The sequence below is a fragment of the Centruroides sculpturatus genome, unplaced genomic scaffold, assembly GCF_000671375.1.
Source record: "Centruroides sculpturatus isolate CEXI.00-Female unplaced genomic scaffold, Cexi_2.0 scaffold338, whole genome shotgun sequence".
Classification (NCBI taxonomy): Eukaryota; Metazoa; Arthropoda; class Arachnida; order Scorpiones; family Buthidae; genus Centruroides; species Centruroides sculpturatus.
The window spans coordinates 630,836-657,361 of record NW_019384628.1 but is presented as its reverse complement, the minus strand read 5'-3'; the positions used below and the strand labels follow the sequence as shown (position 1 = coordinate 657,361).

Sequence of the window (26,526 nt, the reverse complement as noted above, 5' to 3'; positions counted from 1 at the left end):
TTCAAGATTAATAATAAAAAAATATATAAGAAAAACTAAAAAAATAATGAAAGTAAAAATAATACTACTTTTCTCTCATTCTTTGTCTTTCATCAAGAGTATCAGGAGCTAGAAAAATATATATATAATTGAATATTAAAAAATATACCAAATATATTGAATTTATATTAAAAATTTACATAATTTCTTAGTTAAAATTATTTTGGTTAATTTTGAAATTTAAAAAAAAATAAGGCAAATTTTAATTTGTAAATTAGAAGGAAGCAAACATAAATCATTAACTTTATTTAAATAATTTTATTTTAAGTAATTTTTACTCATCCTACTATTTATCTTAAAATACATACATTTGGAAGCACCAATTAGAACATTCAGTCCTGTCACCCAAATATTAGCTTCATCTGCTGATGGTGCAATTAGATCTAAGGATTCAAATGTATCATTATAAATTACAGAGAATGCACAATCTTCAGAATAACTGCCAGCAATTTCACGGCTCCTTAGTACTTCTGTGCTTTTACCCATTCTTACTTCACGCATGCAACGAATTGGCACTGAAACATCAATCATAAGTAGAATGTTACTCAAGGACAATTTAGATGGTATATAACTGATGTGACCTACACTTTTATACAATGTCATTTTAAAGCATTTTGTTCACTCATTACATCAATGTATTACAATTGATTGTTATATAGCATTAAAAACATTTTTAAAAGAGAATATTAACCTCACTAAATTCACTTTCAGTTTAAAATTTTATTTTAAATTAATTGCATTTAAAAACTAATTTTAGAAATAAATTGAAAATGAAAGGAGAAAAGATAAACATACATCTAGCTTTGTTTGATTTCTTTGTTGATGGAATCCACCTTATAGAAGATAGATCTTCTTCGAGTGTAAAGAAACGCCTGTACTGTCGTGAACTTGGTCGAACTTTTATTAAGCTGCTACCACTAATCATATATTTTAGACAATCTAATGCTAAATAAAAATATTTAACAAAACATAATAGTTTATTTTACTTGAAAATTTATTCTTTTTAAAATAATTTGCAATTTATTATCAAAATTTTTGAAAATTTTAACAGGAAATAAATAAATATAATAGGAAAATATATCTATTAAAATTAAATGATTTAAAAGTATTATTAATGACAAATGAACAATGAAAGCTAGTTACCAAATGAATAATTAACCAATTTACAAGTTTATTTAAAACAATCTTTTTGTCAATATATTCTCATTAAGAAATTAAATATTGTTTATTATTAACATTATTACTTTATTTAAAAGAAACATAATTATAAGCTATTGTTTATGCAAAATAAATAGAAATAATTTTGTAACTTTACATTCTATTCTGTTATCTTATTTTAAATATATAATTTATAAGCTGTATGAAAAAGAAGGAAGAAAAGTGGAAAATTTTTAAAAGTAATTATAGTAGTAATAAATTGTTATATGTCTAATCAGAACCAGTTACAGCTCAGGGCCTCATTTTTTAAAGTTATTATTCTGAAGGAATTTATTCTTTTACATATTATAGATAATAGAATAATATATATACCAGTGGTTCTCAACCTTTTTTGTTGATGTACCCCATTAACCCATTAGTTATTTGTCTCAAGTACCCCTTATATTTTTGTATGTAAATTTTATAATTACTGCATTAGATGTATACAGCCCTTATAACTGAGCACCATAAAAAAAAACTTCAACTAACTAACTATATCTAAAAGTGAATTACTTATTTTATGTAAATAATAGTTAAATTTAATCAGGTATATACATTTATTTATTATTATTTGACAAGTATATTATATAAAATCACGAAGTCATTTAAATACATGCATAAATTACATTTCCTAAAAATAAATAATTATAATTAACAATAAAGAAAATTTAAATTATTCTACAATAATTTCTAACAAAATTTAATGGGATATTTGTTGCGATAAATCTTCAGCAATTTTTTCAAAATTTGATTCTCACGTTGTTAAATAGAGATTATAATTGTGTACTGGACCTTGAAAGCAATGGCTGCAAATTTATAATGTGCAAAACAATACATGAATCTTTCAATTTTTGTAACAAATGTAATGTCTAAATTTGCTAAATATCAAGTAATGCATGCATGCAGTGACATCATTGCATGGTGGGGGTATGATCCAGACCTCATTATTCCTAATACCAGTAGTCCAGTAAAAACACAAAAAGCCCCAATCTTATCGAATAATTATTATAGAACAGAAAAAAATTCGTTTTTTCTATTCTAAAATTAATGCTTGGTTAAACCATAATTTTACTAGACTATAGGTTCACTCGGCACTAATAGCACAAATAGACAGGCAAATCAAGTGGATAAATAAGTTGTTTAGACTGTTAAAAGGGAAATCGGTGTTCACACTGGGATATTTTAAAGCAAGATTTTATTGTTTCTTGTTTCTTGTGTTAATAATTTACATCAAATTGATTAACATAATGAAAGAAGTATCCCTTCAATTTATGCTCATACCCCTAGGGGTAATGTACCCCCAGTTGAGAACCACTGATATATACTATATATCTTTTCTTTTCTTGTATGTTATAGATTAGAGCCAGCCATATGGCAGAATTCAGCTTAACTTCTGCATAATACTATAATTAATTTCAGTATGTAAGTATTAAATTAAAATATATTTAATAAAACAATAAATTTAAAATAAGAAATGCTTAGTATTCTGTTAATTGTTTTAAAATATTATTTTCTAAAATAAAATATGGTGAATTAATTTAAATAAATTCTAATAATATGAGGGAGAATATAAATGATGATGATATATATGTTGATTAATATATCATTTTTATAATTTTATTTTATTAAGATAAGAGATAACACATCCATGCAAATTAATTAAACATTTAAATGTTAATTAATTTCTTACTCAAGATTATTCTTAATAAATATAAATTATAAAATAGGTTATCTTTAAGATACAAAAATAGATCTAATTAAATATTGAAAAATAGCAATACAGTCGACCCCCTATAACACTGTTGATTATTTTGTTTTATATGAATTCCATGTTGTATGAGTCACTTAGATTTTACAAATACATGTGTTGGGCTGTGAATGGCTCACGTATTTGTAAAATCTAAGTGACTCGTACAACATGGAACTCATATAAAATGGAATAATCAACAGTGTTATGGGGGGATCGACTGTACATAGTATTTATAAATTTTAAATACATAAATATTTCATTTTAAAATCTTCTGATATTAAAAGGAAAGCATGCAAAAAAAAAATAAAAAATTAATTATGCAAATATAACTTATTGTTTTTGCTTGTTTGTAAAACATAAAATATAGCTGAAGATGTTTCAAAAATGAATGTCTTATTTTTTATTGCACTCATTTTAATTTGAATATGGTAAAAATAGAAGGGCCATAATGTACATCCTTTCTTCTCCCACAGCATTATTCAACAGGTACTGTAATATCTCTCACAGGCTATGATATAGGTTAGTTTAAATTGTCATCTCTTATCACATTGTCTATTTTAGAGGAATAGAGAGCTATAGTGCAATTGTTTTAAACGAAAGAAGAAAATTATCACAAATCATGCTAAAATGTTGAATGTGTATTCTGATTATTACATAAATTGTTCAAAAGTTTTACAATGGTGCAAAATGTTGAAACAAGTGTGACAAATGTCCATGTGATGAATGATCTGGCTGCAAGCACTGATGGTTGTGGAAAATATTTTAGCCTACGGTTGGGAATTTTTGCTGCATCCATCTATTTGGCTCAACAAAAAACATATCTCGGCAGGAAGAAGTTTCAATCAGATGAATAACTGAAATCTGGAATTCAACTTAAAAAAAGACTGGTATTTTCAAACTCATGGCACACTGGGATAAGTGTATAAACATTTACGGTTCTTATATAGAAAAATAGGTCTTATATTTTGTTTTGTATATTCAATTTGAATAAAATGCATTATCTGAAATATTTAAAAATTACAAAGGCACTACTTTTCAAAACATTTGCATATTTGTTATAATTAGAGTAATTATTTGATCTTGATTAAAGCTGCATCATATAGCAACAAACTTCTTAACTCCTATAAGAACTACACTTGTAAAACTACCAACACTACAACCATAAAATGCAGTAAACATGTCTTTATTAACAAACATTTTCAATCATCTTAAACAATCTTCAGAAAATTACTTTCTAAAACAATAAATTCCAAACAGTTTTCTATAACAGAAACCAAGCTAGCACATATGTTGCTAATGCAACTTATAATTGGCTTTACAGATGCCACTTTTACATTCTTTGACTCTTGCTGCTAATGATCTCAAAGTAGCCCTTATATAACAAATTGTTTACTCTGTTTTATATAAAATCCATTATGGAAATTTTGTATATTCCTGGAACTCAGAATGGATCAATTGGTCCTTTGTCATTTCAAATTAATCCATATATAGCAGATTCCTTTTGGAGATTATCATCTTCCCTGCAGCTCTACCTATCTTTTCATATATATTATTTATACATTTTCAATCATTTAAGACAATTAAAAACATATGAGAATAAAGAAATTTTTACTGCATTTTATGGTTGTAGGTTTGGTAGTTTTACAGCAATAAACTTATTTTGTTAAGTTTATAAAAATATTACCTCTCTAATTTCAATGTTATTATATTAATCACTAAAGAATCCTACATCATTACAAAAGATAAGCAGAATTGCATCCAAATGGCAAATAATCTTAAGTGTTTAAAGTGTCATTCCAAAGATCTGTATCCTTAAGCTACTATAATGATTAGTTTGCATTTAATATGTATATAATTACAATTGACTTAAAGGCATCCAAGAAACAAATATACTTTCATTATTATTTAATATTTTTAAAAACCAAGAAGTTTAAAATTCAGGAATAATAAACATCATTACATGATTAAATCATCTAAGAGAATGAAAGAAATGATATATAAAAAGATTTGTACTTTATATAGATTCAGAGAAACGGTAATAGTATAAAAAAAAGCAAAAAGTCAACAGACTAAATTCTAATCTAATCTTCTTGATATTTAATACATGTTGAACTTCTAATCTGGTGATCAGGCAACTTCCATGGTCTGGCATGTTTTGAATCTGTTGTCACTAGTTTGTAGATCTGTTGTGTCAGTTATTTTTTCTATGAAAAGTGGAAATTTCGGGTCAACTTTGTTCCATGTACAGGATGGAAATGTAAATAAAAGAAAGATTAAAAAGTCAGTCTTTGTCTGTCCTGACACCAGTTGAGATTATTTCTATCACATCTCAACTCATAATGAGTTTATCATCTTCTGAGTGGCTAAAGATATTTAAAATCAACCAGAATTTTAAGAGGATTTGCCTTAGATGCTAACAATGTTAATTTCGTGATTACATGAACTATGTGGGCCAACAATGGAGTTAGGTATAAATTAATCTAAATAATAGTTTACAATAAAACTATATATTTATTATATGAATTTATAACTATCATATATATATATATTAAATAGCGTTTCAATAAAAACTATGTTAAGAATAAAATAAAATGTTTTGTCTCAATATTCATACAAGAGAGAGGACTTCAAATCCTAAACTACTAAATCTATCTTGATGAGAAAGAGTTTACATAATAGAGGAGGAGAGCAGGGCCATGCCGCGCTATGATACAGAAAGGCGGCTGCATCAGGCGGCACCACAAGGGGGCAGCATAAGCAGCATTTAAGGGGCAACATTTTGAAGACTTGCATCATACTGAGAAAATCTACCACATGGCCCTGGAGGAGAGTTGAGAGTTCTTGGGAGAGCCAAAGTGATAAACTGGGAGAGGGATACAAGCATTGGCTAAAGCATTGAGCACCAAAACAAGAGCACATTGGAAGATGACCTTTCATCTTTTATGCTGAATTTTATCCAATAGAATTATTGAAAATCACCCCACGCTTCTAATGTGAGACAGAAGTCGGGCATTCCTGTGGATAGAAGAGTGAGACATTGCACTTGAACTATCACTTTTGGAAGAACTAAACTGTTTTCCCTCCATGACAAAAAGAAAGTTCCCCTTTTAACTTAGATAATTTTTCTGTCAAAATAATTTTAAAATATTATTTTTACAAATATGTTAAAATAAATCCCTTAACTCCTGATTCTCACATTTCATTCAAAGAAAATTAATTAAGGAAAAGCCAAAGTACTAGAAACAAACATCATTGTAACAATAGATGAAGAAGGTCATTAATAACATGGCCAAGACTCATTCTAACATAGAAATCCACTTTCCTGCACCTTATTTACCTCCAGTGTACATGTACCAGATGACCATTATATCTTGAAGACACTGCTGATCCTGAATACAATGTCAACTATGTAATCTAAGCTTTAGGTATTATAAGTATTATTTTTGGTTTTGGGCTTTATGTTAAATGAAACAATAATACCTTGTTTGGAACATTAATGGTTGTATTATTTCCTGTTTTAAGCTTAGTTCTACATTTGATAACACTGCCTTATGTATATGAAATAAGCATATGATTATTCACGTGATTTTCTTAAAGATCAATTTTTGTAGTCTATCATTTTCTGTAATCCAGCAATTGCCAGGTTCCAAGGTTACTGAATTAAAAAGATTCAATCTGCATCATAAAAATTTGAAAAAAAAAAAAATAATTCTTTTGGATGTTATTTTAGACTATTTTATAAATAACATTGTAATATTAATTGTATTAATCACATAATCGTTAAAAGAAAAAATAAATGTATATGACTAATGTAAAAGGGAAGTCAAGAGACAGTTTAATATAAAATATGATGGTTTTAATTTCATGGTGTATTAGACTTAATGAAGACGATAAGAATATACCAAAATAAAAATACCATCAAGGACTGAATATCACACAACAGTGTATATGAGATATAGAATTGACTAAGTATGGTTATGGTATCTAGTAATTTAACATAAATTTTTACAAATGTTTTTTATAATTATTGTACAGTAGAGTCTCGAAAACTCAGCCTAATGTGGACCTTCTGACTTCTGAGAAAAGAGATTAGAGAGCTGTCCGTCTTTTAAGCGACGTACTTAGCCCTTGGAAGTAGGAAAGAAGAGAAAGCATGAGATGTGAAGTGTGAAAAGAAAGAAAGATAGGATAGTGTGAAAGAAGGCATGGGACTCGTGGCGTCTGCATCGGCATTTTTTGAACAAAATAATACAATATATACAATTATAATACAGCTGGAGTCTTTCCAGAGTTTAAGTCCCGACAATGTTTACAATAACTTATATTATGTAAGAAATTAGAATTGCTGATTACATAAGCCCTTGAGGGTTAACAATAATAATTGGAGCAGCGCGGGAATGGGACTATCAATGGTAGTCCTTTCTGCTCCAAATCAAGTGAATGTGGCAAGCATGGCAAGTTGGACTGGTACTTACAGTCTCAACTGCCAAGCAAGGAAAAGAGTATAATTTCAAAGTTTCTTCTCGAAGGATTATTACAATGGTGGGAGACCTTGTAGAATAATTTTAAACCAGTTGGTTAAATTGAAATAATAAAAATATTTACAAGTGACTCATTGCCTTGTTTTGCGTGACCATATACTTCCATGTAGTTTTGTTTCAACGTCCGCTTTCACGCAGAAGTCTCACTCTCTACTCCCCTTTCTTCACCTGTTGTAGTCTGAATTCCTGTATCACTTTCATCATCCTCCCTTCTGATGATGTCTTCCTCTTCTTCCGAGTTGTCAGTCATGTGTTCTTTGTTGTCACTATTTTGTCTGTCATCCTTTTGATGTTTGTTTTTGTGGTTAATTTCAATAAGCACCTTAGTGTCGTTTATATATTTTTCCAAAGCTTTAAACAGGTTTTTATCTGTTACTAGATCAGTGTCTCTCGGGGGCCAATTATGGCCTGCACGTAAGCATTTTTCTATAAAGGTCTCTCGTTGATTATTAAATTTGGTGCATTCCATTAAATAATGGTGAGCGTTGTCTTCTTTAGTGGTATCAATGTCGCAATAGGGATTATCTATTTTCTTGAATCTATGTAAATATGCTTTAAAGTTACCATGATTTGTTATACATTGTGTGATCCCAAATGAGAGATTAAAAACTTTGTTTTGTAATCTGTCTTTTATGTTAGGGAAGTACTTGAAACAATTGCGGCCAGTTGTAGATGTTGTCCATTCCTGTTGCCATATTTTTTCCGTTATATTCTTAATTTGTTTTTTAATTTCCTTTATTGGAATCCTTGTATAGATCCTATTTATGTCAGTTCTTGTCGCTCTTTTGGCTAATTCATCCGCCATCTCATTTCCTTTATGGCCTTGATGGCCTGGAATCCAGCTGAAAGTGATGTTCCGGATTCTTTGTATTTTTTCAGATATCTGTATCAATTCATTTGTTAATTTAGTTTTCCTGTTTTTTGTTTTAAGAATTGACAGAGCCGTTTGGCTATCCGTATGAATGTTTAATTCACCTCTATAATGATTTTTATTTTTGTAAATGTGATCCAGAGCTTTATATATGGCAAATGTCTCAGCTTGCACAGTTGTACAGTAATCCGCTATTTTGAATGAACCTTGATACATTGTATTTCCATTTTTTCCTTTAATTATGATTCCACTTCCCACCCCTGTGCTAGTTCTCGATCCATCTGTGTATATGTTTATGATGTTTCTTTTGTCGGTGGCTTCTTTGTAGTTCAATTTTATTTTGTATGTCTCTTTTTCTGCTGGATTGGCAATGATTGTTGTTTTGTCTATGTCTTCCGTATCATTTTCTATAATTGTTTTGATTAGTTGTTTGTTATCGGGGAGTTGGCCTTTCTTTATTTCCGTCGTTATCTGTTCTTCTGTTTTAAACTTGTTTTTTCCTTTGATTAGGCTTCTTTCCCATATGATGTCCTTGGCAGCCAGATGTATTGGTTTTAATTTGGCCATCACCAATAGGGCGTCCGTAGGAGAAGTTCTATATGCCCTGCATATTCTAATGGCAGCTTTTCTTTGTATTGTTGTTAATTTCTTTTTATTATAGTTTTTCTCCAGTGCTTCTCCCCATACTTGTACTCCGTATAATATTCCCGGTTCAATGGCTCCTTTGTAGATGAGACGGGCATTCTTTGGGCCCAGACCCCAGGTGTTTCTGCTGATGTGTTCAATCAGATTCGTTCTTTCTATCATTTTACCATATACTTCGTGTACATGCGTCTTCCAGTTTAAATTCCTGTCAAAAAAGATTCCTAGATATTTTAACGTTTGGACATTTTTTATGTTTTTGCCTCCTATTTTCACTGCTATTGGTTTTTTTAATTGGTTTCCTTTGTCCTTCCTTGTGCATACTAAAGCTTCACATTTGAAGTGATTAATTGGTTGCTTGTAATTAATGCTCCATTGATTGATTATCTCTAATATTTTGTTGGATTCGTCTCTTAGCTTGTCACAGTTTTTGTTTGCTATCATTACCAGCGCGTCATCTGCGAATGCTTGTGTGTGTGTATCTTCTGTGTCTGGGATTTTGTTCAACAGCCCATCGAATGCCAGATTCCAAAGGCCTGGCCCACTTCTTGAGCCTTGTGGGCATCCTCTTGTGATGTTCTTTTTAATCGTTATGTTGTTTGAGTGGAAGCCAGCTTGTCTATTGTCAAGATAGTTTTTCAATATGTTTTTAAGGTTTTGTGGACATTTAATTTCATTTAACCTCTCCATTATTCCTGGCCACCACATGTAGTCAAACGCCTTCCTAAAGTCAATTTTTATCAGGATTGCGTGTTTACCTTTTTTCCATGCACTGGTAATGAATTCTTTAGCTGTTAGTGCCGCGTCAATTGTCGACTTCCCTTGTCTGAATCCGTATTGGTTTTTGTTCATTTGTCCATTCTTGTATTGGTGCCAATTTATCCGGTTAATAATCAGCCCATCTAAGATTTTTCCCATAACCGGGAGAAGGCTGATTGGCCTAAAATCTTCCGGTTTTTCTGGGTTTTCTTTCTTTGGAATTAGTTTGATGTTGGCTTGTTTCCAAACCATTGGGAAGTGTTGAAATCTTAGACACTCGTTATATAAATGTACGAATACTATTGGCATGTGTTCGAATATGTTCTTTATCATTTCCGTCGTTATCTGGTCCATCCCTGGGCTTTTTTTGTTAGCCATAGATTTGATTGCTTTTTCAATTTNTACGTCCTTTATGAAGGCATAGAGCCTTTACTACATGAAAATGAAAATTAATGAATACACTGTGTACAGTAATTTACCTGATAAGACAGACCTCAGAAAAATACTTTATGAGGCATAAAGCTGTCTATAATGAAAATTAATTAACTAAGGATTTTTTTGCCCTGCCAGGATGTGGCCGAATTATCTGGACTGCCGGGTTATCGAGTGCCGAGTTTTCGAGACTTTACTGTATTAATGTTGTACATGGTTGGTTACATAATAATTATCAGTTTATATAAGTATTGTATTTATATTTATTATCAATAGATCCCTTTATACATGTTATAATTATAATACCACGATGTCAGAAGTATATACGAAACCTGGCTGAAGAGGGCTATTGAATAAGTCAAAATGTATTCTGGAACATCAAGCATTAATGAATAAAAAATCAAAATGGTATGTGATAAATCTGTACTTATAACAATAAGACCAATGAATCACAGTCATTTATTATTAAATAATTGATAATACAGATTAGAAGCTTATATCAAGCAATTTGAAAAAATTATGATACTTTATATATTTTAGATAAAAGATCAAAATTTTTATCCAATTCATCTGCCAAATGGAAACTCAAAATAAAATCTGCAAATAAATAAATATATAAAAAATATATATATACTAGCAGGTAGGCCCGGCATTGCTCGGGCAAAAGTAACGATAGTGAAGATTAAGATTATTATGTTATAGTCAACCTTACCAGTTTTCACAGAATGCAAGAATTGGGTCCCCCTGTTTCCAGACTAATTAGAAAATTTTTAGTCTAAAAATATGTTCGATTTCTTGCAAAACGAAAAAAACTGCATCTGTGTCTTGCACGTCGCTTTCTCTTAACGATTCCATTGTTGACATGTCCATTCTAAGCCTTAATCCTGTCCCTCTCCCCAATGGGGAGGAATTTCGAAAAATCTCTTCTTAGTATGCGTTCTCGTGATGTACCCTAACTGTGTACCAAATTTCAACTTTCAACTCTTAACCGTTTGGGCTCTGCGCTTATTATTATTATCAACCCATCTTGATTATATATATAGATTATAATCATATATAATTAAACTACTTCAATTAAATAAACCACTCATTACCAGAAAACCCTATCTTAACATATAATAAATGTGATAAGAAGTATAAATTTTGAATTCCCCTAAGAGAAAAATTTTCTTTTTAATCTAAGGATTTTTAGGAACAATACAAATTTATCTCGTCAATAAATCTTCAAAAAAGTATTCAATAATTTAAAAAATTATGTAAGAACTAGATATCTACACTGTTTACACTTGACAATTTTCTTTAGGTTGTTTCTAAAATCGAGTTATATATGTTTTAAAATCAAATGAATTTGAAACAATGATCATGCATTACAATGCAAATAAGGAGATTACTGTAAAAACTGATTATTGTTATTGATTTATAATTGTCTTATTGCTCAACAGTTGTGAAGGATAGGAATTTCAAAGTACAATAACAAATAAATTTTTCTTGCAAAATAATTTGATATAATTCACAGATTTATTGATGACAGATTGATTGATTCACAGATTTCTAACAATAAATTTTATAACAGTTTTATAGCAGATTATCTTATAAGAAAATATAATTTAGAGTACAGACAATAATAATAATAGAGTATATATAGACCAGAGCTTCTTAAACTTTTTTATTCACGACCCCATTTATAATTGTGATTTTTTTGCGACCCAAAAAATATAAAATAAAGATATATACAAATTTGCAAAAAACAAATAATGGTGTACTACCACAGTTCACTCTTGTGTTACAATGAAATAGAGACAACTGAATACACTGAAAAGCGACAACACTACATTAGTTCACACTACAATCAGTGTTGCTGAATCGTTGTCTCCTGCACAAAAAGTGACATAAAGCGCAACTCAAAAAACCTATGACACAAAGTGTGCCATTTTCAAACTCTCACAAATTATTTTCAGTATTTTGCATTAAAACCTCGCAACCCAAGATTTCGCTAAGCGACCCCAAATCGGGTCGCGACCCATAGTTTAAGAAGCCCTGATATAGATAATAATAGAGTACAGACAAAATAGTAATGTTGATACTATTATAATCATACATCTTTTAAAAATTTAATTAAAACAGTTTCTGCTAAAAATAAGGAAAAAATTATTTTAAAACACTGTTGAAATATGTTTTATGCAATTTTTTAAAATTTAATTGTACTGTATTTGAATGTGCTCTGAAGACACTTTGAGTAATAAAAGGTGAAAATACTTTTCAATTTTTTGATTTATCTAAATTATTTTAGCAAATATTACTGACAAATTCATAAATCAAAATATTATCATAATGCATATCATATATTACTTTAAATATTTAATTAAAGTTTAACAATACAATTGCAACACTTTTCACATTTAAATTTTTCCATAAGTCAGAAATATAGTTCAAACAGGAAGGAAATAAATTACTAAAATATCACTGTTATGAAATTTAGATTTATCATTTGATATAATAAATTACAGTATTTATATTAACTATTCTTTTACAAATCATCATCTGTTTTTTAAATAAAAATTATATTAAATCAACCACAATGTTTTTTATGGATATTTTTAATTCAGTTATTCTTACAGATAATTTGAATTAACCTTATGTGAAGTATACCGTTTTGCCAATAATAAAATCTGAAATGGAATAATTACAATATATACAGTTATGCAATTACTAGTTATAAATATTTGACATATATTCATTAATTCATTTGTACTGTTTACTGACACACAACATTATTTGGGGTCATAAAATGAATAAATTTTTATATTAACGTTTAGTTGAAATATTTGCTTTTGTGAAAAGAAATTTATTCATTTAAAATGTCAGTGTTTTTATATAGTAATGCACTAAGAGCAAAATTCAATTTTTTTATGCTTTGAAGAAGTAACAGACCAAGACAGTTACAGATCACCACATCTAAGACATGGTATAACACATTGATGATAATAATGCAGACTTAAATACAATTAATCTTTCAAATTCATGTAATTTTTTCTTAATGTTAAATATATATTATATGCATTGTTTCAGCAAGAAATCTTGTAGTCACTAAACATATATATATATATATATATATTCTAATGTAAAATGGAAATTATCCTTAATTTTATTCATTATTAATTTTAAAATATACATTTTCAAATAAAAATTTCATTATNAATAATGCAGACTTAAATACAATTAATCTTTCAAATTCATGTAATTTTTTCTTAATGTTAAATAAATATTATATGCATTGTTTCAGCAAGAAATCTTGTAGTCACTAAACATATATATATATATTCTAATGTAAAATGGAAATTATCCTTAATTTTATTCATTATTAATTTTAAAATATACATTTTCAAATAAAAATTTCATTATAGGGCAATACTTTAGTATTATTTACTAGGAGTATTGATTCACTGTTCTCATTTTAAGTGCATTTCTAAGACAAGAGATATTTAATCATTTAAAATGTCAGTGTTTTTTACATAATACTGCAATAAAAGTAATGCCAAATTCTTTTATGTTTAGTGAAAGAAAGTTTTTTACTAAGATATTAAAATCTGAATAATAATGAATTTGTAAAGATTTTTTTTAATTGTTTCCTAAAAAATAACTAGAGTAAGTTACGAATTTTAAATGGAGATAAGAACTGAACTTTGTTCTAAGAAAGTTTAATTCTTATTTCCACTTAAAAATTATGAAATCATTCCTGATAGAAAATTTTTTATATAAATTCATTCAATAATCTTACATAAAAGATACATTAAATCCAGCAAGATACATTATCTAATAAATCTATTTTTGGAATATAATAATGAATATTCTTTTTGGCATTTAAAATATTTTCTTTTTTCCAAATAAAAATTCTTAAATTTAATGATGATAAGCATTTAAATTATTGAGTTTAGAAAGTTTTCAATAAATTTAAATTTGATTCTATTTTAAATTAATATAAACAAATGAATATAAGAAAATATATTTAAAATAAATATTTTAAAAGATTTTTTTTAATATCTTATACTGTATTCAGTTTATGGTTTTTTTCATTTTAAAAAAATACTGAATAAATATACTGTTTCATATAAAGTATTATTTTAAATTTAAGCTACAACCTAACTTTTAAAATGGAATTTACAAGAAAAAAGTAAATAATTAAAAAGAAATACGGTTTTATGAATTTTATTAGAGTAACACTATTAACAATTAAAAATGTTTTGCATAATATTTGAAGCTGTTATACAGTTAAAAAAGTAACAAAATGTTCCATGACAAAACAATTACATAAATGATAGCTATTTTTACATGAAGCAAAAGTGTCTTTTAGACTTATTAATTAATTAATAATTTACTGCATTTAAAATAAATAGGAATAACTATAAAATTTTCATTAAATCCATAAATCTATAAATTAAAACAATCCAATACTTTATATTGCTAAAAGATATACTGGATGGTTATATCTGAATTAATTAATAGCTCTGGAAGTAAAGCTGAAGGAAGCAAAGGATGTCCACTTTGCTTCCAAAGTAATTGGCTACACAACTTCATGGCATGCAAGGGTTGTGGATTCAAGTACTTCTCCAGACTGTTTTTTTTTCTTCCAGAATAGTCCAAATTAAATTTAAAAATGAATTTTTTTCTAATTACTACATTTATAAGTTAATTATTAAATTTACTTATCAAGCAATGGCAACCTAACTGCCTACTTCTAGCCAAATTGTTTTTATTCTGATTATTAAGTAGCCTTAATACAGCCTGATAAAATCTGGCAATGTTAAATCCGTAATTTTGAAAGATGACAAAAAATATCATAAATTTAGATAACCACAATTTTAAGTTCAAAAAGTATGTGGAAAATATGTTTTAAATTTGCAGTAATACAGTAATATTTTGATTTATTTAAAGATGTAAATATGTAATTTTAATTTAAAATGCTTAATATAAAATGTAATTTCAAAATACTTTGTATATACAGTAAAACCTTTCCAAAATGGAGCTTTAATAAAACATAAACCTGCATAAATGGGAAAAATTCAGAGAAACACAGCAGTTTTCTATGTTTAAAAAAATCTATTCAGAAAGGAAACCTGCAAAACGAAAAAATATTCAATGTTGTAAGAGTCCAGTTCACACACGTTTCACTGTATATGCATATATACATAATAAAAAAATACAATGTAGATATATCAAGAAAAAACAGACTAGAAATTAGAAAAATATGAAAAAATAATTTATGAACAAGTTTTACTTATTATTCAAAAAACAAAAACAATTACTAAAGATAACTACATTCATACAATAATAAATGTAATCATTTTCTTTAAGTGATATAATATCTAAAAATTATAATTATTAAATTATATTTTTTATAATATACATAAAACAATAAATTTAAATCATTTTATACATATATATTTAAAATATTTGTGTAAAGTAATATTTACATTAAATATTTTATAATGAATGAACAATAAAACAATGAAATGATTAATATTAGTATTACAAAACAAAGATATTAAAATCATATAACAAATATGATGCTAATAACCTACTCTACATATACGAATTACTTGACTTAAAACTTTTTGTGTCATGGGGAAAATAGAAATGATGGCACCAAGAATCAATGAACTGTCACAAAATTTTTGAGCCCTTGTGACAAGTAAACAATGCAAGCAAGGAATGCCACCTAGTAAATGAAATTATAATTTTTTTATGGGGCAAACTAAATTAAAAAGTTAGTATTGAAAATAGCCCTCATATTAAATATATTATAATTGCTTGGTAAGCAAAAGTAAAAGATAATTTTATCAAATCTGTTTTTAATTGAAAAATATGAAATTATCAAAACTGATAACTGATACTTTTATACATTGAATAACAAACTATCTGACCTAGAAAATTCATTCAATACATTAATAATTCATATTCATTTTATACAAATCACTTATTAAAAGCAAAATGTGTATAATAAATACAAATGTGAAGATCTTTCAAAATGATAAAATTAAAGATGTAGACCAGAAGTTTTAAATGAGAAGAAATTAATATTCAACAGATAAAAACTTTTTTTTTTCTTTATATTTACTGTACAGGCCAGCAGTAATTTACAATATATTAAAATATTTATTTGAATTTGTAATTTTATTTATTTATATTATAAATGTCATAAAGAAAAATGCAAAAATTTCAAAAAAGCAATAAATTTAATGTCATAAATGGCTTTGTTTATGCTAAAAAATGACTGATAAGATAAAATATGAATCAACATTTAAGTAAAACTTAAAAACAAAAACAATATAATCAACTTAACACACCAATAAAAAATTTCAAATAAAAAAATTGATTAAAATAATTCCTCTTCTAAATAAAATCTCTTGTTACACAAACAACATTGTATAATAATCCAGAAAATTCTATAAAATATATATATTAACTTTTATTAAATTTTACTTATAAAGTCTTTTACTCAACAAATTTCTAAATTTTGTAAACATTTTGTTTTATATTGAGTTGTGACATCTTCTGCAGGGCTCCTTAGGATAAATTCAGGTTTAAAAATACTCCTTACAATAAAGAAGTAAAAATACTCCTTACAATAGTTTCACCTAATAGTTTAAAAATACTCTTGACAATAAGTTTGTTGCAGAACAGTTTTTAAAAAGCCGTTCTCTTCAACAAATGATCTGAACATGAAATTTGGTCTCGAAAATGCTTATCATATTGTTTTCAGAAGACTTCTTTATTGTAAGGAGTTATTTTTAAACTTAAAATTTATATTGAATTCAATTATTTTTTTATTTAACTAATGTTCAAATTATAAAATTTTCAACTTTTTTGTTTTTATAAAAGCAAAATTTATAAAAATGGTATTTATTATATATTAAAGAAAATAGTTATTAAGAATTCTGAAAAAAGTTGATTTACTCGTAAAAAAAAGTTCCATTAAAATATCTGCAGTGGTTTCTATACTTATCACATTATAAATATAAAGGTAATTTTCATGATTGCAGAGAATAAACTATTTTATAAAGTTTGTGAAAGATTTAAATTTCTATTATAAATTCTATAATTTTATTATAAATTTTTAATCATTTAAAAATATTTCCTTAAAAAGGTCCTTTTTTTTATATTACAAATAAGAACCTTAGAGCCATAGAAACAATAGAGATGCAAAAAAATTTAATTATTATAATTGATATCACTATAAATAACCCCACTTTATATATATTATTAAATTATGCATTATGTATAAATAATACAAAATTAGTTATTACTAAAAATAAATGTTTTATACATTTATTTTTAGTGTTTTGAAATAAAAAGTGATCTTTGCATAAAATAATAAAATATTATATTATTGCAACCATCAATGATTTTAACAAGAATCATTGTTTCAAAATCAATATAACTTGAGATTATTGACCTATGAATAAAATTTAAACTCTTAAACTCTATATATTAATTAATATAACATTTGCCATGTAATGGCTTGCCAATTATGCAAAGTACTAATGACTTTTCGATAACATCTAACAATAATGAAAATAAAAATGTTTAAAATAAATATCATTTTACCACTAATAGTAACTAATCGTCTGTTTATAAGTATAAATAAACCCACTTTATTTTTAAATGTATTTATTTTTAATTTACGTTTAAAAACAAAATAAAATAATATAGAGTAATTCATAACAGCTCATGGACTATTTACAGTTAAGACACGGTATATTACATGCTTGATCAATCATACATAGAGAGAAAAAGATATTTAAGTACAGTAAATGCTTTCAGGATTTCTTTTAAATTTATTCTCATAGCTAAAATTTTGTTTTTCAAATAATTTTGAGTTATACAAAGACTGACTATTTGACATTTTATTACAAAAATAGAGAATAAAGTTTAAAATAATTTAAATTCTAATAAAGATTATTCTGAACTTTATGAGGCTTCATAGACAACTAAATCTTGAAAATAATTTTATTATCTAAGAAACCTAATAAGTTAAAACCGAATCTTGTAAATTAGTCTACTTCATAGTACCAACAAATACAATTCTTTCAGCAAATAATTAAAAAAAGACAGCATTTTATCAAGAACAACAACATTTATAATCCAACAAGACAATGAAAACTGAATGTGTGTGTTTTGTCTGGCCTAATTAAAGTATAATTAATTAAATTTATACTAAAATTTAAAAATTGACATTTTTTCATTATGCAATATATTATAGTATATATATATATTTTTTATTCAATACAATATAGTGAAAAACTGAAATTATTATTAACTTCTTGCAAGACTTATCATCAAAATGCAGCAATTTATAATGTTTATTTTTCTCTTATGTATCATCATCTTTATTTTTATTTAAATATTTATATAAAAATAGTTTTTTTTTAAACTGTAAATTATACAAATAGATATAAAGTATGAGTAAATCAAATTTCTAAATAATATTAAAAATATTTTAAATAAAAATGTAACAAAAAATATTAATTTTGATCCTGTTTATAAAATTTGCTAATGCACTCAAGACTTAAAAAAAAAATAATAATAAATTAGGTAAAAAATGTAATAATAATATAATGCCTGCCATTTTTACATAAAATTTTTTTTCTTGGCTAAAGTTACACACAGACAAGAAGTATAGAAATGTAATTACTTCGGGGAGAAAAAAAAAAAGAACAAAGAATAAAAGTTAACCTACTTTAAAATTAAATCATGCAAAGTAACAAAACCAATTCAGATTTTAAAAGATGAAATTAAAGTTTTAAGTCCTTTTTCTTTTCAACATTTTGGTCTCGATATAGAAAAAGATAAAATTTTAATCATTGTTCTAACAGAAATATAATAAGGAATCAATAATTTTTGCATAACTCATCTCATTTCTTTTTTTTTACTTATATATCCATTCTACTTTAAAGACAAGAAATGCAATCCTAGTTTGCAAATAATCACCTCAAAGTTTTGCATTTTTATCAAGTATCCTTTCTGTCACATTTATAATGCAATTCTTGAAATCTATTGCAACATTAAAAACTCCTTTTAAAGTATTATGAAATCTAAATGCAACTATTACTTATGTTTAAATTGGCAATAAATTCATAAGAACACTTTGGCAAGATGTTTCTCTACCATTCTCACTACCATAAATTACCATAAAGGTAAAAAAAATTTATAATTAAGAACAGGAAATTAATAAATTAAATTTCAAGTATTTAATTATTTAAAATTACCAACCAAAAAAAAAAGCCTTTTAAGAGTTCACCTTAATTATAATTATGATGAAATTAATGATTAATTTACAGTTTTGAGGTGTTGAAAGGCAATAGATTCACAAGAGTACTTTTTTATTCAAATCCATTACCAAATAGCATAATTATTCGATTATTCTCCACAAGCTCTAGATAAGATTTAAATTTTAATCTCACAGAAATAATCTATCGTCATATTTAATTTTATTTAGCAAGAAGATTAACTATAATAATTTATTCTGCTTATTTTTCCCATTTTAAAAGCAAATTAATAAAAATTGCAATGATATTGACATAATGCATCATAGCTACATTTTATATGTAATATTTTAAACACACAAACAAAAAATCTGGCACAGAGTTTAACAAAAAACCACATTTTCAGTAATTTTCAACAACCATCATCAGGTTACATAAAGCAAACAAACACTACGTTTAGCTAAATTTTCCATTACTAGTTTCATTGTGGATTTTAAAGAATTAAAAGCTATTGGCTTTTTTCCTCAGTAACACATCACACAAGAAGCATTTGTTGATACAGGTTTTATTGGAGGAAATACATTCTTTAAAACCCACTAAATTTAGCACTCAACTTTCAAATTATTCTATGTAACCCAATGACAGTCGACAATCCAAAACAGCCTACCATCGTCGCATTCGGAATTCATCCAACTGCAGTAACGATGTACGACAATCTTAATAAACTTTGGTCAGTAACCGAAGTTTATCAAGACCATTGTATGTCGTCTATCCATGGGCCGCAGCCATGTCGTATCTTCCATACAATGGTTACCGACCAGAGTCTATTAAGACCATGGTACATTGTCATCAAGAATTGATTCAAAACTACCAAAAATGTGGTTTTCACATTAAGCTTTCGTGCCGGATTTTTGGTTTATTTATGTATCTTCACTCCTCCTCTGATAGCAATGTTTTAAATTGTTAATGTATGATAAAACCACATCAAGTTTCCAGCAGTATAAACAATCACATCAGCAGAAACATGTGATGATATATGTTAAGAACTGTATCATTATCCTGTTTATACTGAGCCATAATGCATCCTGTAATTTATCATCCCAAAGTCGAAGATTAATTCGTCTCAACAACTGCACATAATATGAATGAAGACTGTGCGCGTTAAAGACTTACCACTGGATATTTTCCTTTCAGCTGGTAGACTAGATGCACTATGGAAAGAGACAGACTTCGGCCTTTGATATTTTTTATGTTCTCCAGACGACGATAGATCGGGAGTAGAAGATGGAGAAACCGATTCTTCCTTCCTCTCGTTCTTCTCTTCTTTATCATCCACGGGATATGCCTTTTCTTCAAATTGCATGTCAGTAATTTAAAAAGATAACGGCAACGAATTCTTTCCTAACCGGAAGTAAACGTCAAGTCTGCATTTCTTTTTAAAACGGAAACTATTCCATCTTCCTAGCTAATTCACACGAATGTAAATACCGTATGATCGGTAATTTACATTCCTAAGCTTATTAATAAAAGTTTCCATAAAATGAAAGGGGAATCTGTTATTGGTTGTTATAGGTTGATGCGAGCAATTCGAAACGTCTGCCGAACAACTGATCCATTCATTGCAACTTCAACGCCAATAACTTACGAAATAAACATTCCCAGGCCATCGTAATATATCCGCCGGCTTCAAATGTGTATACATGAGCGAAATTTTAACATTTACGACTAAATAATCGACGAACTTATCGTCCTTACAGATTTCGCCGGATGGGAAACTACACTAACCGCTACAGACCAGACGACCGACATCTTGAAAAACGTTAATCCCGCATTTTCGTATCAACATCGTCTGCTGCGTTTATTAAATTTATCGTTTCCGTACGGAATCTCTTTAACGTTAAAAATTATCATTTTATATATTATAAACGGTTTTACTTTTTATTTTATTTTAAAATGCTTAATTAGTTTTATTCAATTAAGATTTTTTTTTTTGTAATTTCTGTAATTTTGTTTTGAATAATTGTCGTTCAAAAAAATATTAAATTAAATAATTATTTTTTAAATGAAGATTAAAATTAAAAATAACTGCAATTTATTTTAAATTTCTCATTTTTAGTAGTTAATATAATTACGGAATCAAAGATTTTTAAAAATTTTAAATTTATTATAAATTTCCATTAATATTTGTTAATATAATTATTTTGTAAACGATAATAATATTTTAATTTCGACGAGTCTATGTTAAAAGTTTTTTTTAGATTATAAACGTTATTATATACGTATTGATTATAGATATATTTTTAAAATAAACTCTTTATAATTTTATTTATATATTTTAACTTCTAATTTTAATTTAACTAAATTACCGCAAAATTATAAAATATTGTTAAAATAATTATTCAAATGTCTACAAATAAAAATTTAACGAGTAATTAAAATAATTTTATTTTATTTTATTTTTAAAATATTTTTCCGTTATAAATTATGAAAATAACTATTTATAAAATTGTAAAGGTCGCTTTTATTTATTTATTTTAATATATATTGTATTTGTCTTTAAAATATATTTTTAAAAATATTCTAATTTTATAATTAAATAATTACATATTTTAAATATTATACAGACTTGTTTTAAAATTTCGATAAAAATTAATTTTAAAAATAATTTATCGATGGTAAAATTTCATTAAAATGATAATTATTTAGTCATTTATTATTATTTTGAATAATGATCAATTTTTGATCATTAATAAGGTTACTTTTGTTTTGCAATATATTTAATTTGAAAAGTTTATCATTGAAGTGTGTGTTACGTCAGCAATGACGAAGATTAACTTACAATACTCGAATGTATTGAATACTTACATTCACTTTTATAGTTTCTTTGACAATACAAGGCTTCAATTTATTATCGATATTTTATGTAAAGTATTAATAACACAATACAAACTCGATAATTAAAAGTTTGAAAATTTATTCAAAATTATACAATATCAGTTTTTTTTTAAATTTATGCCATTGTTTGATAATGTTTATTGTTATGTAGAGCTTCCGTAATATAAATGCTAAGTCAATGGTAAATGGTATCATTTACCATTGACTTAGTACTTATTTTACCCTGTATGACATTAACCTATCGCTCTGGGAAATCCAGGATCGAATCTGTCTAAAAACCCCAAGAATTTTCCATAAGCGGTCTTCCCCTGTACTTCACCATTATAATGCCTCTATTGTGGGTGTAGCCAAACCCATAATGGTTATGTTTACAATGCCTTCTTAGTGCCAAGAGTTAAAAATGAAAAAAAATTACCATACTGTCATCGTTCTAGCGTATAAAATGCACTATTTATCATCTCAATAGCGCAAAAATTAATTAATTTACTATTAAACACTTTTTCAGCTCTGTGGATATTAAGATCTCTTTTCAGACTCATCAGGACCACAATGAAACAGCCGTGTAGAGAGAGGTTGAGACAAGCATAACCCCCGAAAAATTCTTGAAACTTTTCGACCGCCCGGATTTAATCCTGGATCGTACAGAACGGCAAGCTGACGCCTTAACCGCCTCGGCCGGCTGTAAATAATATTTAAGTGGTCCAAAAATATAATATCGGCAGAGGCACATCGATCCTCTAAGAAAGTCAATTNCGCGACCCTCCGTGTGAGGCTTTGCGACCCACAGGTTGAAAAACACTGAACTAGACTTTCCTGTTTCTTCACAGCCATCTGCTAGGGCCTTATCAGTTAGGTTGTATAATACTTTTCTATCGTAATCTCTGACTAATAATTGCACAGGATGCATAATAGTTGCCAGGAAAAACAATATATGTTTGAACATATTTGTATGGTGGTGGTTGCAATTTGAGTTCTCGTAGCCCGTAGAAAACGGACTAGAACCACACAAAATGAGTTTCAATGTATGAATGATCAATGTTGTTAACCATTTTTAAGCGATGTCCTTACAATGAACTCACTCTCACATAAATATAACCATTCCTTTGCGTAAGGACATGTCCTTACACAGTGCCGGCTTGATGATTACAAGTAGCATGAGGCGAAAACGCTTCAGATACTAGTTACCCTCAAGCCATTCTGGAAGTAACGACTCTCAATACAGAGTAATTCTAGCGTTAGCACTCTTGTATGAACTATTTAAAACATCCTCTTAATATCCATACGGTGAAAAGATTTTTAAAAGCGTCCCTAAAATACTAGCATTAAACAGAGTACATTGTCATAAAAGCGGATTTTAAACTGTTTTAAACAAAAAAAAAAAAAAGGAAGAAAAATGGTTACGAATCTCTTATTTTAATATAAAAATATCTAGTCTCCAAAAATTTCATATTCTTCAACCTATAGACCGCGATCTATAAATAGCATTATGTCTTACAAGTTAAACGAATAGCATTAAATTGTTGATGGCGGTGATCCATATTGCTCGAGTGAAATGTATTTTTAGGATCAATTTTCTAAGCAACATACGAAATAATTTATCGTTAAATTCTTTCCAAAAATGGATAATATTGATGAAATTAAAAGTACATATATATATATATATATATAGAATCAGTCGATAGAATTTATTGAAGAAATCCAAAATCGTTTATGATACAGTTGCTTCTAGAAAATTTCTCTTATTTTCAAATTATGAGCCACGCAACTCGAGATTTTTGGTTTAATTTTTAACTTTCTTTTTTTTATTATTATTTTTTCTATCAAAACAGAAATTAGCACGTTATCACTCAAACCATCTTGAAAGTATGGAAATTTTTCAATTTTAAATAAGTAATTTTAGAATTAATTTAATTATAATTGACTCATCACCATTAGTTTGAAGATAATTAATTGGAAATTATGTAAACAATTTTTAAAAAACTTTTTAAATGATGAAAAAGGATATTTTAAAATATATTTAAACATTTTTATAATTAATCACATTTATTATTATTTTTTACAATAATCTTCATCAATAAATCCTTTTATATTTCTTAAAAGTGTTTACAACAACTTGATTTGTTAAATCAATTTTATAAAGTATTTATGTAAAATTAAGTAACTAAGAATTGAGGTTAAAACTGTGAATAAAAACCAAAATATCCGTCATAAAAGTGGGATCTTATTTAATATTCTTATCAAAAGAATCCATGATGTCCGCAACGTGTAAAAATTATGTGTACTGTAGTCATGTTAGACACACTTGCAATTTTTCTTACATGCATTAACAATTTATAATGGCAATTTTCTTCTATACACTGTAGCGATCGCGTGATCCCAGTGTCCCTTCATCTACTGTTATAGCCATACACTATAAAAAATTTGCCAATAATTTTTTCAAAATTGATTTATAAAATGTTTCTTTATCCAAATCAATAATATCATAATTGACTTTCTTAGAGGATCGATGTGCCTCTGCCGATATTATATTTTTGGACCACTTAAATATTATTTACAGCCGGCCGAGGCGGTTAAGGCGTTAGCTTGCCGTTCTGTACGATCCAGGATTAAAGTACAATTGGTTTTTCGATCGATATTTAGGTCTCAACAGAAAGAAACTTAAATACATAATCAATTTTTAAAATCAATTAATTTTTAAAATCACTGATATAGTTTTTAATATGGTCCTGGGGGTCGCCAGAATTTTTTCAACTTGTAAAGGGGTCGCGTATTCAAGAAGGTTGAAAAACACTGGTCTAGTTTAATGTTTTTAATATTGAACCAACTCTTCAGCTATCTTATAAAGATTTCATTATGGAACAGAAATATGAAAAATATTAAGTTTATTTAATGTTAATATTGAATACACAATGCCCCATAAATGTGGAGCTATAGAAGTTATGTTCATCTTTGTTCATTCTTTCACAAGTAAAGCATGATGTAGAGCAGTTTCTCAACTCTAACGAATCGTCGCCCCCTTCAATAAAACAGTTTGTAGTATCGCACCCTTCACTTCAAAATTCCGATGCCGAAAGCCAAGGCTAACGCCAAATTTGTACTGCATCGAATAAACCAGTGACTAGTATAATGTTATTTGTTTAATTATTGTACGATATAACGAAATAAAATATCTAATTATTCTTAATATAATGTTTTACTATATCGCCCAGAAAATTGTTTTTCGCCCCCCAAAATATAAATTCTTACTAATCGCCCCCTCAACATGGAATAACGCCCACATGGGCGATATCGCCCCCGTTGAGAAACACTGATGTAGAGTAAGGAGGAACGAATTCAATTAATTTTGATGGTGGAATTTGCAATCAGTGTGAAGTTGCCAAAATTTCAGGCTACGAAGTGCAGTTAGTGAGAAGCCTAGATGCAACCTGTTAACTCTTCATGTTGACAAGTTTCTACCATCAAAATAACTTGCATTTATTCCTCCTTACCCAGAACCATGAATAAACAAATAACAGATGAATATAACACTAGTGATTCCAGATTTGTGCCACATCCTATACATATACAGGTATCAAAACGTTCAAAATTTCATCCTCTACAATCCCCAAATTTTTAAAACGTCATTCTGATACACACTGTATATACATACAGGATACTAATTTATAGTATATATGATAGCAAATTACTTTCGGGTAACAAAAGATGAGAACTAATCTATATATTCTTTATAGTGTAGCTTTGTGAATATTTTTATCTAGCTCTCAATTCTTAAATGCTAAAATTAAATAAAAAAACATTTAATTTTTCCAATGAAAAATTATATTGTTCATTGAACTTATTCTGAAACAGTTATTTACGTGTTAATTTCTTTTTAAATTATTAGGCATCCTTAATTTATAACAAATTGTTATTATAGAATCAATTTTGAAATAGCATTTTGTGATGATTGCTGAACAATCTGATAAAAAAAACTTTTAAACTAAAAATAAACGAAAGATCTTAACCAAAATATACTGGAATGAGTCATTTTAAATTAAGATGAACTTTCTTAATTTTCCAATATAAATTAATACAAAATTGTGAGATAAATCAGCATCAGCAGTGCTTATTAGTTTTTGTATTTTGTTCTAAATTAGA

At 27.3% G+C, this 26,526-nt stretch overlaps 1 protein-coding gene across 1 annotated transcript in view; it reads right to left on the bottom strand.

Annotated features, from left to right (window-relative positions):
• The window catches only part of LOC111625676 (inactive phospholipase C-like protein 1), a 60,975-nt gene extending 39,634 nt beyond the window's left edge, over positions 1–21,341 (bottom strand). Inside the window, exons 1-4 of the mRNA XM_023368891.1 lie at positions 20,668–21,341; positions 835–984; positions 348–554; positions 69–108 (exon numbers count right to left, since the gene is read on the bottom strand). Of these exons, the coding sequence (XP_023224659.1) occupies positions 69–108; positions 348–554; positions 835–984; positions 20,668–20,857 (587 nt within the window). The 5' untranslated portion in view covers positions 20,858–21,341. The remainder of the gene's footprint in view (positions 1–68; positions 109–347; positions 555–834; positions 985–20,667) is intronic.
• Positions 21,342–26,526: the final 5,185 nt, after the last annotated feature.